General features: G+C 38.4%; 1 protein-coding gene across 2 annotated transcripts in view; it reads right to left on the minus strand.

Annotated features, from left to right (window-relative positions):
• The window catches only part of Gm9495 (predicted gene 9495), a 33,359-nt gene that overhangs the window by 5,248 nt on the left and 11,312 nt on the right, over positions 1–16,799 (minus strand). Inside the window, exons 7-10 of one of the 2 annotated variants that reach the window (XM_017313037.1) lie at positions 7,777–7,813; positions 6,098–6,159; positions 3,904–3,937; positions 3,369–3,411 (exon numbers count right to left, since the gene is read on the minus strand). In XM_017313037.1, the coding sequence (XP_017168526.1) occupies positions 3,369–3,411; positions 3,904–3,937; positions 6,098–6,159; positions 7,777–7,813 (176 nt within the window). Of the gene's footprint in view, positions 1–3,317; positions 3,412–3,903; positions 3,938–6,097; positions 6,160–7,776; positions 7,814–16,799 lie in introns of those variants that run through there. The other variant, XM_001475988.5, reaches the window with a different exon arrangement.

A 16,799-nucleotide genomic window follows, 5' to 3' on the forward strand; every position in this document is an offset into this window, starting at 1 on the left:
CTTAATGGTGAATTTAGAGGGCTTACATTAAGATAATTAGCTAGCTGTTAACAGTAGGCAGTGGAGGAAGTGGTGTGAGTAAGATCTGCAAATAGACCCTTGTGTTTGATTTGTAACTTCTCAGTGGGGATTAAAACAGAAAAGAGGGCTATTATTCTTTTACTTGCTTCTGCAGTTGCTCTGACAAAATGTCTGATGGGAAAGTCAGTCAGTTACTTCCAGCAAGGCAACAGGGTGTCCCAGTTTGTGGCACTATTCTATTGCTTCTCACATGCTGGTAGACCAGGAAACCAATAACACAGAACTGGTACCACATGTAGTCATAACCATGAAAACCTACCACTGACAACCGTGTGCTACCTAGGTCATATCCCGAATGTTAAACCCTCTCCCTAAGTGTGGCCCAGTATTAAAACCCAGGAGAAGACATCTCTCTCTGTCTGACCCTCCCATGCACTGGGTAAGAGGTGTGTAATGTTATAAAGACACACACACACACACACACACACACACACACACACACACACACACACTTTTTATATACTCTCTCTCTCTCTCTCTCTCTCTCTGTGTGTGTGTGTGTGTGTGTGTGTGTTCATGCTAAAGCATTTTCAGACAATGTGTAAATCAGGGTCAGCGAGATGGCTAAGTAGTTAAAGATACTTGTCACCATGACAAACAGCTTGAATTTGATACCTGAGACTGAAATAGTGGAAGGAGAAGACTGACTCCTATTTGTTATCATTTGATACCCACAATTCACCTTGCCTTCCTCTACTTCCCATATCAATTATGAACAGGGTGTCCTTGAACTGACAAAGACAATCCTGCCTGATTTGTGGGTTCATGAATTAAAGGTGTGCCCAGCATACCGAGCCTCCTATTGTGCACACCCTGCCTATTAGTCCTTTGGACTTCAATAGGTAAAATGTGAAGGCTGAGGCCTGGGTCCAGGAAGTTAACAATTATCCTAAGACTGACTACTTACTTCCCCTTATGATACTTTTAATCGTTTTCATATCAAACATATTCACTGTAGGAGCTATAAAAGGGGGTTGAGGAGTTTTTAACATGTTTTGTTCTTGCATAGCACCTGGGTTTGATTTGTAATACATAAACCTTTGCTCACAAAATTCTGGAACACCAAGTCCATGAGAAGAAATAACCTCTTCTGATGTCTGTGCGACGCACACACACATGGGACACAGAAAGAACACACATGCAAAGCATTCACACACTTAAAGTCAGTCGATCTAAGAGGAGAAACACAAGTATTGGTTGCTTCCATGTTGACTGTACCTACTTCCAGGAGCCTGTATTATTTACTTTTTGTCATTTTATGAATTCTTCTCACTGTGTTACAAACATGCCCATTTTTTTTTTTTTTTGGTTTCTTTCTTGTTGTTTCCATAGTCTAATTTCCTAACACTTACATTTTAACACAGTGGTTCTCAACCTATCTGTCATGACCAATTGGAGGAGGTGCACAGAACAGGCTCACACAAGTTGCCCAAGAAACTCTGAAAACACTGATAGGACATTACAACTGATAACATTATCAAGCCTACACTTATGGAGCAGCAACATAAACAATTTCATGGTTGGGAGTCACCACAACATGAGGAACTCTATTAAAGAAAGGGTCACTGCATTAGGGAGGTAGGGAAGCACTACCTCATACAGGGCCTGGCAAGGAGTGAGGATATGAAGGAGATGAGGGGACTGTTCATGCCTAGGTTTCTCTTCCCTGACACTACTTGCAGTACTCAACCACAGGCACACACATCCAACATTTTCCTTCATAACAAGTGAATATGTTACTTATCAAATAGGGGAGAATTAACATTAGGGATGCTTTTTCTTCATAAGTGTTAGTTATTGGCTCTCCCCAAGAACACACATAAACTCCAGAACTCCAAAAACCTACAAAATCCTTTTGCATCCTCCTCTGTGGTCTATGTAAACTTTTGCTAGATTCTTCCAGCAATGCAAAGGTATAGAGTTAACTTTTTGTTTTGTTGTGCAATTAACTCTTTTCTTTTGGGGTGCATGCTTTCAAATCAACTTTACTTCTTAGTAATCATGGGGTATTGACACATGAAAAATAAAAACTGTAATTAAACATGAAATATTTTCTAATACGCTTATCTATTTTCAAATTGCTAGGATATCATCAAGATGTAAAAATATTTAGGCTAGACTAGATGAAGAGAAAATCATGAAATGAGAAACAGGATATTGTTCTTCCGGGTTGAGACTAAGCTTAATTCATTATGTGCCAAATTTTCTCCATCTTATATAAGATGATCATTAATATTGCTAAAACCTCTTTTGGCATTCTTTCTCCTCCATTGCTGGGGGGAACAAAATGCACAGTTTACCATTTTAAATAAATGCCAGTTAAATTGCCACTGCTATCCTTATCATAGTACCTGTGGAACTACTTTATAGAAACACATTGGATCACTTAGTCACATTCAAAAATCATTAAAATGTCACTTATCAGTCACACATCCCCTCACTCTATGGCTAGAGGTTATACAGAAACAAGTTTCCTAAACTCCAGTATCTCATAGTGATTAAGTAGCCTCATACTGAATATGGATGTATCTAAATAAAACACTACAATATTTTAAGTGTTTGAATATGGCACAAAGAATATACATGTATATTTCAAAAATAAGAAAAAGAAGAACTTATATGGACTTATATAGCAATTGACTCTCTGCTTCTAGAAATGCTGGCTAACTGGGGAAGGACAGTTATTTTTTAACTAGATGAAGAACTTTCAACATACCCTTATAAGAATCAAATAGAAAATACTCTAATCTCTTCATAAGGCAAATTTGATGAACATAATTGCTAAATATCCACAATTTCTTCTCAGTCTAAAAACAGATGAAAGAGAGAAACCAAAGAGAGCCTCTCATATATGATCCTGAAATAGGAGTGCCCAAGGGTAGATAAAACTTATGGGCATTCTGCTGGGGGTAAAGGCACTTTGGAGATTGCTGGATCATTGAAATATCTGGACTTACTAAATGGTATTCTGGTCTATTATCACGGTCACATTTTTAAATCAGTCTAATGTGTATTCATTTCTGCAAACATTACTTTGTCAAACATCAAACACCTTCTATTATGTGAGACCTGCACTCAGTCTTCACTCCCTATGTCTCTTGAGTCCATTCTCATATTGGGCCACTACTACCCATAAGGACTTACTGCTCACTTGCAATTGATAGAAAGTTCCACATCTACAATATGGTTTTCTCTGAATCACCTTTTCCATATAAAACTGGGATATTAGACTACTGCTGAATTAAGACAATTCATAAGAAACTTGATTTCACAGAGAAGCATTTTACCTTGATACAGGAAGTATACCTGACATCTTCTCCTTTTGAACACCTAGAAACAACAATGGGAGGTTTGTCAGGGAGCCATTAGAATGCAAATATGCAACCTTCTTTCAACATTAGATGTGTGGCTGGATCTCTTGTTCATGGAGAAAAACCCCAGGCTAACTATCCAGTAAACTTTAGGGATTCTCTGTCACCACCTCCAGTCTCACCATAAGGGCCCCAGCATACAGCAGCACATGAGACTGTCAGACCTCATGTGGATTCTTGGCATCCAAACTCTCATTCTCACACATGCATAGCAAGCACTTTATCCATTGGATCTTCCACCTAGCTATGGATCCTTTACAGCATTTCATGCTGCATGATAGATATCATCAGTTATTTCAACATGGTTTGCTCTATAAATAATTATTCACCTTGTGATTATAGAAAAGTAAAGAGCTGAAATTGTCTTACACAGAGGCAAAGACAGTGTCAGGCTCTGAATTTCATATTTTCTACAGATTAATGTATTATAAAATGCACACTACATTCTTACCACAGTGATGTTCTTCTTGTAATTTTCTCATTAACTACAAAAGAGGGAGGCAAAATTTGTCATTAAACAATGGTAGCCAGTGCCGAAGCAAATATTTTTGTGACCTGATATGCTTTGGCACCATTTATAAAAGCTTTTAAGATGAATATTGATTTGTAAGCAATAAATATACTAGAACTCTTCCTGTCCTCATTCTTGTATTTTTAAAATAAAAAAAGAAAATTTTATCTAAAGTTACTATTTATAATTAATTGTGCAAAATACCTACAATCCTGAGCCCTATCAGACACAAAAAGTGTCATCTTAGCCTGAAGTGTTATTCCACAGTGAATATTGTTGCCATTGCTGCTTTCTGTCTCTGCCCTAGGGATGCTGGCACAACTCTAAGTGAGCGAACTCATCTTGGACAGAAGTGAAGGGACTTCTCCAAGTATTGACTTGAACTTCCTTCACTGAGGGGAAATATCCATTCCTACAACAGGGAAGCTCAGTCTATGGCTATGCAACATAGCCAAATACAGGAGACCCAAAGCCCTTTGCAAAGGATTTCCAGCTGCAAGTGTGACAAAGCTCTAGAGAGATCAGTGTGTTACTCTACTCTAGATCTTCTGAGGAAGATGCTAAAGGCCCTCAGTTCTAGCACTGGTGCCTAGCTCATGTGCAATGCAAAGAAGCTCAGCATCAACTTCCATTGCTTCCCATGGCATGAGCTGCTGGAAAGACCCCCTTAGTAGCTATGCAAACTGAAGTATTACTCCAGAGAGAAGCATGGAAGACACAATGAAGCAGTAATTCCAAGGGACTAATGCCTCACACGAAGCGTTTTTTTTATTTATTTCTGCATATAAACCATTGAGTGACTCAGGTTTCACTGTATGGAAAAAGCCTGCTCAGCAAACAAGCTAACAAATAAACAATTCTTGTTTACTTCCTTTGCAATATGTAAAACTCCACTGTACCCTGCTGGACATTGCCCATGGCCAGAGCACAGCCTTTGTCCCAAACAAGAAATGGGCTGAGAAAGTGGACCTCTGGAGGACCTTATGCTACTCATGTATGGGGCCTCTGTCAATCCTTATCACCAGAAGAAAGCTCTAATGCTGAAATAACTTAAAAGAAACTCACCCACATTACACTAATAGTATTTCATCCCATGCTTATGTGAAGACAGCCATTTAGATTCCTCTACACTATTCTCTGGCTGGTGTTTTCCAAAGTCAAAGTAGGTGCGAGAGATGCTGTGGTGACAGTTGCTGAAAGCATAAACTGTGTGGTATTTCTCCCACTGTGAGAATCATATTCAGACTGAACCAATGGGCCCTTCCATGCCATGACTACAGGATGATAGGATTTTCTCAACCTTCCTTCTACTGTGGCAGTTTTTTCTGCAAATTATGTCTTGTAGCATGTAAACCAAGTATCACTATAAATTTGGTAACTAATAGAACTACAGGGAAAAGGTGCTGTCAGAGTAGCCCATATGGAGGCTGTTGCAAAGAATACTGAGAATGGCAGTTTTCATTCCACAGCACTACCTACAAAACTCACACACCAGTCAGTTTTTTAAAAGTTCCTAATTGAGCCAGTTATTTATTGTATCAGGATATTCACATTAAATGGAAGACAAATAAAAATAACCAGAAGACAATGTATGAATTATCAAATGAGTGGAAATTCAGAAATTCTATGATGGAAAAAAAAAATCCAGAGTGCCCTAATGACATTAAGTCCTCAAAATACAGTGAAAGTAATTGAATACTCTATTTTTGTTTGCTTAACATGACCACATTTTATGGACACCGATACACATACAACAACATGCAGTCAGTAATATATATCAATTATAAAACTTAAGTAAAAATCCATTTCATACCAAAGTCAACTTGCTGTTATGTAACTAGAGAGGATCTACATTGTAGAATAGGTGAAAAATCTTTTTACTTCTAAAAAGTCACTACATGCATCAGTAGTTCATTTTAAATAAACAAACATATTTCAGGTGATAAAATTTGAATTTGAAATTTCTTTGAAACAATTACTAAATAAATCTGAATCCTAAAAATGTTTGGCAGCAAATTAAGAAAGGCTATAACTACTATTGGCATATTTGATTTCCTTAGTTTCTATTCTAGCAGGAACAAAATTCTTTTTGTGATTGGGATAGAATCAATAGAGTACTTACTCTTAAACTTACCTGTATTATACTGGACAGTGTTTTTCAAGATAGATTTAAGCTGTCCTGGTGGTCTTGCTTCACTGTGGCATATTTTAAGAGTGTTATTTTAATATTCATATAAAAATTAATCAAAGACTTTGAATTCTTTGTTGTTTGATTTCCCAATTTATGCTACATTACAAACCAATAAAATCTATTAACTTGTTCTTCAACCAGTTGATTACATTTGGGGACACTTTCCTTACAACTTCTCCTCATATGGGAGAAGTTAGCCCACAAAATATAGCCCTACAAAACCACTCACAGATACAGACAAGCACGCGTGCACACATGCATACACACTAGTACCTCTTCAGCCTTTGTTTTAACAGCTTACAGATTTTTTGTTTTTAATGTATTGACTCAATTTCAGTCTTTGCTCCTGGAAGGGCAAAGTACTTCTCTCATGATACTTTGTGCATATTTCATTGATTATGATGTTACCACACAAGAGGATGCTTTGTGCACCATCAAGTAGATTTCTAGAACTCTAAACAACCCACCACAGCTTTCATAATGTTCAAGCTGCTCCTTCTGTTCTCATGTATGACTGAGTCCTGATATCGTAGTCTGCTTGTTTCTATTCCAAACAAGCATTTCTAGGAACATAATAAGATAGTAACAAGAGCAAAGAACAATAAACTTTAGTTGACACTTGCAGTTTTACTGTGGAACCGTTTAGGATTCCAAATAGAAGTCAACATGTGTATTTTTCAAGGAGTTTCTGAAGAGTTTTAAGTACTGAAGATTTTTGAATCTTCACTTTCAACATTACCTTTGATGATTTTGGGAATTTTCAAACATGGATTCAGTAAGCTATTTAATAATGTTTTGAAAATGTTTGTTGATACATAGCACAAATAAAGAGGACAATATAATTGTTCTCTCTTGTGGAAGTAATGAATCCTAATGAGCACAGAATTACCTTAAAATACATCTTTTAATTTTCTATCAAACCAGTGTCTAACCTAGCATCCTGGACAGGAGTGGATGGGCCTTCAACTCTATGGTCATGTCTAACTGATGTGGAAGACAAAAGCCCTCTTTGTAGAGAGATAATTATTATTACACTGTCATTCAGATAATCAATTGAGAGTCAAAGGAATCATTCCGGTGGAAAACAGATCATGTGAACAGATCATTGATGGATGGAACTTTCTGGAAGACATGGGTGTCTTCTAACAGCTATGAAAGATGCTACACCTGAACAAAAAGGTCCTTTGCATGTAAAGTAAAGCTCTGTCAGAAGAGGAAAGAAATTTGTTGGCATCCTGTAGTGATGACTGACAACTGAGAATCATCCTAAATTATGTAAACTCTCAGACAAGAGAAATGCCTGAAATGATAGCTACTAGTGTGGGTCTTAGTTCACAAACTGAATCCAGTAAGGCTTTGAAAAGCCAATGAATCTTAGATGGACATCCATATGCATAGCTAATCCCAGCAGGCTCTTTTTCCAAACTTCAGAGTTGGTTCTTGGAAATGGTGGGTGACTATCGTGTTCATGTTCTTATGAACTACACTGAGCGAGTTTCCAAGCTAAAACATATATTCATAATATTGTGGGACTTGTAAGACACAGGTCTCAAAGTACTCACAACAAGAATTTGCTTCTTATTTTTGAATTTACCTACTACTAATGAATTGTTAAACCTTACCAGGACAAAGGCCTTTCCTCTTTAAAGTATAAGACTTCTGAAAAGAAAAACAAAATATATTTTATTACAACTATAGAAAAACATTACATATAAAAACGATCAGACCCATTGTTAGTATCAATTTCTATGAGATCAATCTAGAGACTATTCAAGAGTAAATATCCACTTTTAGCAAATTACTTTGCATAGAAATATTCATTCCCTGTATATTTCAAATTGAAGACGACAATAATTTATCAAACATTAATGCCTAACAATATACACACATACACATTTGTAATGATCCTAAATGAACTCTCACAGTCTGATAGTGAGGACAATCCTGACCAGAATAAACAACTGTTTCAAAAATAACTTCTTGTGATTCTTTTTAACTCTAGGCTAATGGTTCTGAAAAGAATTATAGATTGAGTATGGTGGCACACAATTTGAATCTCAACACTTAGGAGGCAAAAGCAGATGGAGAAGCTGTGACTCCCTGGACAAACAGAGCTATATTTAGTGAGACCGTGTCTCAACCCCTCCCCTAAAAAGAGTAAAGTCCAGAGCTGTGCTGTGCTTCAAGATGTTCTCCCCTGAGTGCCAGTCTTTGGCTACAATTAAACCCACATTAAGCAGGCCTGCTGCACCAGGAACATCCAATGCTCTGCGCAGTTTCCTGGAGATATACACTGTCACCTGATTTCCAATGTCCAGGCAAAGGCAGCCCACCTCAGGACGCCTGTGACAGAAACTCCCCGGGATAACCAGTTGGCTAAAGGCCAATATAAGAACACAATCAAAGAGAACTAAATCAATATGACATATCCACAGCACAGGTATTCTACTATAGCAAGCTCTGGATATCCTAACACAATCAAAGCAAAGTAAAATGTCTTTAAATCCAATCTTATGAAGACGATAGAGGCCTTTAAATGGGGAAATTAATAAATCCCTTAAATATACAGGAAAACAGAATCAAACAGGTAAAGAAAATGAATAAAACTATTCAATATCTGCAAATGGTAAAAGAAGCAGTAAAGAAAATACAAACTCAGGGAACCTTGGAGATGGAAAACCTAAGAAGGACAACAGAGACAGAAGCACAGCCAACAGAGCAAAAATAATGGAAGAGATGATCTCAGGCATAGATGATATAACAAAAGAAAATGTTAAACCTAAAACAATTTCTGACTCAAAGTATTCAGGTAATCTGTGACACTCTAAAAAAAAATCTTTTTATGAATAATGGGAATAAACAACAAGCCAAGAGAGTACCAGCTCAAAGGACAAGGAAATATTTTCAACAAAATCATAGAAGAAAATTCACCCAAACTAAAGAAATAATGCCTACCAACGTAGAAAAAGCTTACAAAACACCAACTTCATTGGTGTTCTCAACACATAATCATCTTCCCTCCACATACATCAAAATAACAGGAATTAACAATCATTGGTTATTGATAGCTCTCAACACCAGTAAACTCATTTTCCACAATAAAAAGATATAAGCTGACAGACTGGATATGAAGTCAGCATCTATCATTCTGCTTCATGCAAGAAACATACCTTGGCCAACATACAGAGACATCACCTAAGAATGAAGGACTGTAAAAAGTTTTCCCAAGAAAAGGTACTCAGGATGAAAGCTAAGGAGCAATTGTAATATCTAAATAAAAGAGACTTTCAACCAAAATGAATCAAAAGAGATAGGGAAGGATATTTCACATTCATCAAAGAAAAACACACCAAGAAGACTTCTCAATTCTGAATCCCCACATTTGCAACTTAAATCCTACTTTTAAAGGTGCTAATGGGGGTTGGGGGGCACAAAGCTAGCAGTGCACAAGCAGTAGAACAGATGAGACAGTGTACTTTCTGCCTCCATCTGCACCCAGGAGCTGGGGCTGTTCCACAGCCCTCTGTGCATGGGCCCTGCCAGGGTGAGCTGGTCTCCCAGAAGTGCTGACACAGACTTACAGGCCCCCAGGAGGGACAAGGTCAACCCAGAGACAGCAAGACCAACTAACACCTCAGATAACCAGAAGTAAAAAGGCAAGCCCAAGAACCTAACCAACAGAAACAAGGCTACATGGCATCATCAGGATCCAGTTCTCACACAAGAGCAAGTCCTGGATACCCCAACATACCGGAAAAGCAAGATTTGGATTGAAAATCACATCTCATGATGCTGTTAGAGGACTTTCAGGAGGAAATAAATAAGTCCCTTAAAGAAATACAAGAGAACATCGGAAAACAGGTAAAAGAACTTAAAGAGAAAACACAAAATTCCCTTAAATCATTACATGGAAACAAACAAACAAACAGGCAAAGGAATTGAACAAAACCACCCAGGATCCAAAAATAGAAGTAGAAACAAAAGAAGATACCACAAAGGGAGACAGCTCTGGAGATAGAAAACCTAGGAAAGAGGTCAGGAGTTATAGATGCAAGCATCACCAACAAAGAGATAGAAGAGAGAATCTCAGGTGCAGAAGATAGAAGAGAGAATACAAGAGATAGAAGAGAGAATCTCAGGTGCAGAAGATACCATAGAAAACATTAACACAACAGTCAAAGACAATGCAAAATGCAAAAAACAACAACAACAACAACAAAACTCCTAAGCCAAAACATCCAGGAAATCCAGGAAAAAATGAGGAGACCACACCTAAGGATAATAGGTATAGAAGACAGTGAAGACCCCCAATTTAAAGGGCCAGTAAATAACTTCAACAAAACTACAGAAGAAAACTTACGTAATCAAAAGAAAGAGGTGACCATGGACATACAAGAAGCCTACAGAACTCCAACTAGATTGGACCAGAAAAAAAATTCCTCCTGTCATATAATAATCAAAACACCAAATGCATAAAACAAAGAAAGAATATTAAAAGCAGTAAGGGAAAATGGTCAAGTAATATATAAATGCATAACTATCAGAATTACACCAGACTTCTCGCCAAAGAATATGAAAGCCACAAGATCCTGGGCTTATGTCATATAGACCCTAGAGAACATAAATGCCAGCCCAGGGTACAATACCCAATAAAAATCTCAATTCCCATAGATTGAGAAACCAAGGTATTCCATGACAAAACCACATTTACAGAATATGATTCCATAAATCCAGTCCTCCAAAGGATGATAAATCCCAGAAGATGGAGAGATCTACCATGCTCATTGGCAGGATTAATATAGTCAAAATGGCTATCCTGCCTAAAGCAATCCACAGATTCAATGCAATCCCCATCAAAATTCCAACTGAAATCTTCACTGAGTTAGAAAAAGCAATTTGCAAATTCACCTAGAATAACAAAAAACCTAGGATAGCAAAAAGTCTTCTCAGTGATAAAAGAATCTCTGGTGGAATCACCATGCCTGACCTAAAGCTGTACTACAGAACAATTGTGATAAAAACTGCCTGGTACTGGGATAGCGACAGACAGGTAGACCAATGGAATAGAACTGAAGACCCAGAAATGAACACAAACACCTATGGCCACTTGATCTTTGACATTGGAGCCAAAACCATCCAGTGGAAAAAAATACAGCATTTTCAACAAATGGTGCTGGCACAACTGGCTGTTATCATGTAGAAAAATGCGAATTGATCCATTCTAATCTCCTTATCTCCTCAAGTCTAAGTGGATCAAGGAACTCCACATAAAACCAGAGACACTGAAACTCATAGAGGAGAAAGTGGGGAAAAGTATTGAAGATATGGGCACAGGGGGAAAAAATTCCTCAATAGGACAGCAATGGCTTGTGCTGTAAGTTTGAGAATTGACAAATGGGACCTCATAAAATTGCCAAGCTTCTGTAAGGCAAAAGACACTGTCAATAGGACAAAACAGCAATCAACAGATTGGGAAAAGATCTTTACTAATTCTACAGCTGATAGAGGGCTAGTATCCAATGTATACTAAGAACTCAAGATGTTAGACTCCTGATAACCGTTCAGAATGGCTAAGATCAGAAGCTCAGGGGAGAGCAGTTGTTGGTGAGGATGTGAAGAAAGAGGAACATTCTACCATTGCTGGTGGGATTGTAAGGTGGTACACCCACTCTGGAAATCAGTTTGGTGATTCCTCAGAAAATTGGACATAGTACTAATCAGAGGACTCAGCAATATCACTCCTGTGTATATACCCAGAAGATGCTCCAACACATAATAGGGACACATTCTCCATTATGCTCATAGCAGCCTTATTTACAGTAGTCAGAAGATGGAAAGAACCCAGATGTCCTTCAAAAGAGAAATTGATACACAAAGTGTGGTACATTTACACAATGGACTACTACTCAGCCATTAAAAAGGATGAATTCATGAAGTTCTTAGGCAAATGAATGGAACTAGTAAATATTATCCTGAGTGAGGTAACCCAATCACAAAAGAACACACATGGTATGTACTCACTGATAAATGGATATTAGCCCAGAAGTTCAGAATACCCAAGATACAATTCACAGAATACATGAAGCTCAAGTAGAATGAAGACCACAGTGTGACTACTTCAGTTCTTCTTAGAAGGGGGATCAAAATACCCATGGGAGGAGATACAGAGACAATGTTTGGAGCAGAAACTGAAGGAAACGCCATCCAGTTACTGTCCCACCAGAGAATCCAGTCCATATACAATTACCAAACCCAGACACTATTGTGGATGCCAACAAGTGCTTGCTGACAGGAGCCTGATAGAGCTGCCTCCTTGGAGGCTCTGCAGTGTTTGACAAATACAGAGGTAAATGCACACAGCCAACCATTGGACTGAGCACAGGGTCTCCAATGGAGGAGCTAAGAAAGGACACAAGGAGCTGAAGGAGTTGGCAGCTCCATAGGAGGAACAACAATATGAACCAACCAGTAACTCCAGAGCTCTCAGGGACTAAACCACCAACCAAAGAGTACACATGGTGGGACTCATGGCTCCAGCCACATATGTAACAGAGAATGGACTTGTGGGACATCAAGGAGAGGAGAGGCCCTTGTGCTTGTGATGGGCCCCAGTGTAGGGGAATGCCAGGACAGGGAAGCAGTAGTCGGTGGGTTAGTTGGAAGGGGGAGGAGGGATGGCATTGGGGTGGTGGTGGTGGAGGGGAAATGAGGAAAGGGGACAAAGTTTGAAATGCAGATAAAGAAAATAAATAAGTAAATTCAAAAAATAATTTGAATGACTGAAAACAATTAGATTAATTAAAAAAAAAAAAGAATTGTAGTCCGGAGACACAGCTCAACAGTTAAGCACACCCAGTGCTCTTTGAGAGGACTGCTGTTCAGTTCTCAGTACTGTCTCTAAAACTCCAACTCTAGGAGAATGCCTTCCTCTGGCTTCAAGGGTCACATGTGCACATAGAATTTTAAAAATAAAAATTATTCTTTAAAAATGGCAAAAGAGAATGTGGTATGTGTATACAATGAAATTCTATTCAACTATTAATAGTAAAGACATAATGAATTTTGCAGGCAAAAGGATAGTACTTGAGACTATCATCCTGAATGAAGTAACCCAGAACCAAAACATCGATGGTTTGTATTCACTTATAAATGGATATTAGTAATAAATTACAGGATAACCTTACCATACTGCACAGACCAACAGGAGATAAACAAGGGGTAAGGACCAAACAAAGTTGTTTGAACCTGACTTAGAACAGAGAATAAAATAGTCATAGGAGCAAAATGGAAGGAGAGAACTAGGTGGGAGTGGGGATGGTCAGGGAAATGGGGTGTTTCAGTATCAGATGTAGGGAGACACAGGGGAGATGACCTGATGTCCATGAGAATGAATGGATATACACAGGTGGCAGGCGTTGGGGTTTGGGACAATATTCACATGTTTGTCACATTGCATGGTTTAAAGAAACCTTTGATAAAATCAAACACCCCTTCATGTTGAAAGGGAGATTTCAGTGATAAAATTTGCACATCTAACCAAAATAAAGGTAATATATGACAAGTCAATAGCCAACAACTTAAATGGAGAGAAACTTAAGAGACTAAACAAGGCTGCCCACATACATAAGAGACCTCAAACAATCTACCAAAGAATGCCTATACCAAAGGTGATAAACACCTACAGCAAAATGGCTGAATAAAAAAAAATGGACCCAAAGAAATCAGTAACCCTCCTTTATACAAAAGATAAAAGGGACAAGAAATAAAAACCTTCACAATAGCCACCGATGATCTAAAATATCTCGGTATAACTCTAACCAACCTACTGAAAGACATGTCTACCAAAAACTTCAATTCCCTGAAAAAGAAGTTGAAGAAAACATCTGAAGATGGAAAGATCTCCTGTGCTCTTGGATGGACAGGATTAACATGGTGAAAATGGCCACTTTACCAAAACCATCTTCAGATTCAATACATTTCCCACCAAAATTCCAACACAATTACTTACAGAATGAGAAACAGCAATTCTTAGTTTCCTATCAAAAACAAAAAATGCAAGATGAATATATATAATAAAATAATTCCTGGATGTATCATCATCCCTGGTCTCAAGACGTACCACAGAGCAATCAGAATAAAAACTGCATTGTATACCTATGGAAATGAACAAGTTGGTCAGTGGAATCAAATCGAAGACCCAAAAATGAGTCACACACCCACCAACACTTGATTTTGACATAAAAGTCATACAATGGAAAAAAAGAAAGAAAATATCTTCAACAAATGTTGCAGGTCTAACTGGACGTCTATGAGAGGATGAATGCATATAGACCCATATTTATCCCCCAGCACAAAACTTGAGTTCACAGGCACCAAAGACCTCTAGACCACTAAACCAGATACACTAAATTTACTAGGAGACAAGGTGGGAAATATCCTTGATACATTGGTTCAGTAGACAATTTTCTGAACAGAACACCAATGTCTCAGGCTCTAAGATCAATACTTGAAACATAGGGACTCATGAAACTGAAAAACTTCTGCAAGACAAAGGACATTGTCAATAGGAAAAAATGGAAACCTACATATTGGGAAAAGATACCCACCAACCCTACACTTGAGAGAGAACTAAAGTCCAAAATATATAAAGAACACAAGAAGTTAGGGAACTCATAAATCAATTTTAAAATGGGGTAAATAGCTAAACAGAGAATTCTCAACAGAGGAATCTCAGAAGTTTGAGAAACACCTGAATGTTCAAAGTCTTCAGTCCTCAGTGAAATGAAAATCAAAAGGACTCGAAGAATCCATCTTACACCAGTCAGAATGGCTAAAATCAAAACCTGGAGTGACAGCACAAGCTGGCAAGAATATTGGGCAAGGGGAACACTCTTCTATTGCTGGTGGGAGGGCACATGTTTACAACCCCTTTTGAAAAGTAATTTGGGGGACACCCCCAAGGAACCACACAGGATTCCCCACGGGATCCTAAGACCTCTAGTGAGTGGAACACAGTGTCTGCTCCAATCCAATCAAGCAGGACCTGAGACTGCATTAATTAAGGTAGGAGATAACCCGGCCTGATCAGGGGCACAAGTCCCTTCTGGTTCACTCCAGCAGCGAAGTTCCTTGTGCACGGAGTTTCTGGACACCCCCAAGGTCCTCACAGGACCCTCCGTGGGATCTTAAGACCTCTGATGAGTGGAACACAACTCCTGCCAGGAGGCAGGTTCGAACACCAGATATCTGGGCACCTGCCCCAAAAGAGGAGAGCTTGCCTGCAGAGAGTACTCTGACCACTGAAACTAAGGATAGATCTAGTCTCCCAGGTCTGCTGATAGAGGCTAAAATAATCACCTGAGGAACAAGCTCTAACCAGAGACAACTATAACAACTAGCTCCAGAGAATACTAGATAGCGAAAGGCAAATGTAAGAATCCTACTAACAGAAATCAAGACCACTCACCATCATCAGAACGCAAGGGCGAAATCAACCAAGTGTAAACAAGAAGAACTATTCAAAGAATTAATCAAATGAGGAGTTGGATCTTTGAGGAAATCAACAAGATAGATAAACCCTTAGCTAGACTCACTAGAGGGCACAGGGACAGCATCCTAATTAACGAAATCAGAAATGAAAATGAAAAGGGAGACATAACACCAGATCCTGAAGAAATCCAAAACACCATCAGCTCCTTCTACAAAAGGCTATACTCAACAAAACTGGAAAACCTGGATGAAATGGACAAATTTCTAGACAGATACCAGGTACCAAAGTTAAATCAGGATCAAGTTAACGATCTAAACAGACTCATATCCCCTAAAGAAATAGAAGCAGTCATTAATAGTCTCCCAGGCAAAAAAATCCCAGGACCAGATGGGTTTAGTGCAGAGTTCTATCAGACCTTTAAAGAAGATCTAATTCCAGTTCTGCACAAACTATTCCACAAAATAGAAGTAGAAGGTACTCTACCCAACTCATTCTATGAAGCCACAATTACTCTGATACCTAAACCACAGAAAGATCCAACAAAGATAGAGAACTTCAGACCAATTTCCCTTATGAATATCAATGTAAAAATACTCAATAAAATTCTCGCTGACTGAATCCAAGAACACATTAAAGCAATCATCCATCCTGACCAAGTAGGTTTTATTCCAGGGATGCAGGGATGGTTTAATATACGGAAATCCATCAACGTAATCCATAATATAAACAAACTCAAAGACAAAAACCACATGATCATCTCGATAGATGCTGAGAAAGCATTTGACAAGATCCAACACCCATTCATGATAAAAGTCTTGGAAAGATCATGAATTCAAAGTCCATACCTAAACATGATAAAAGCAATCTACAGCAAACCAGTAGCCAACATCAAAGTAAATGGTGAGAAGCTAGAAGGAATCCCACTAAAATCAGGGACTAGACAAGGCTGCCCACTTTCTCCCTACCTCTTCAACATAGTACTTGAAGTCCTAGCCAGAGCGATTCAACAACAAAAGGAGATCAAGGGGATACAAATTGGAAAAGATGAAGTCAAAATATCACTCTTTGCAGATGATATGATAGTACATATAAGTGACCCTAAAAATTCCACCAGAGAACTCCTAAACCTGATAATCAGCTTCGGTGAAGTAGCTG

This window comes from Mus musculus, chromosome 8 (assembly GCF_000001635.26).
Source record: "Mus musculus strain C57BL/6J chromosome 8, GRCm38.p6 C57BL/6J".
Classification (NCBI taxonomy): domain Eukaryota; kingdom Metazoa; phylum Chordata; class Mammalia; order Rodentia; family Muridae; genus Mus; species Mus musculus.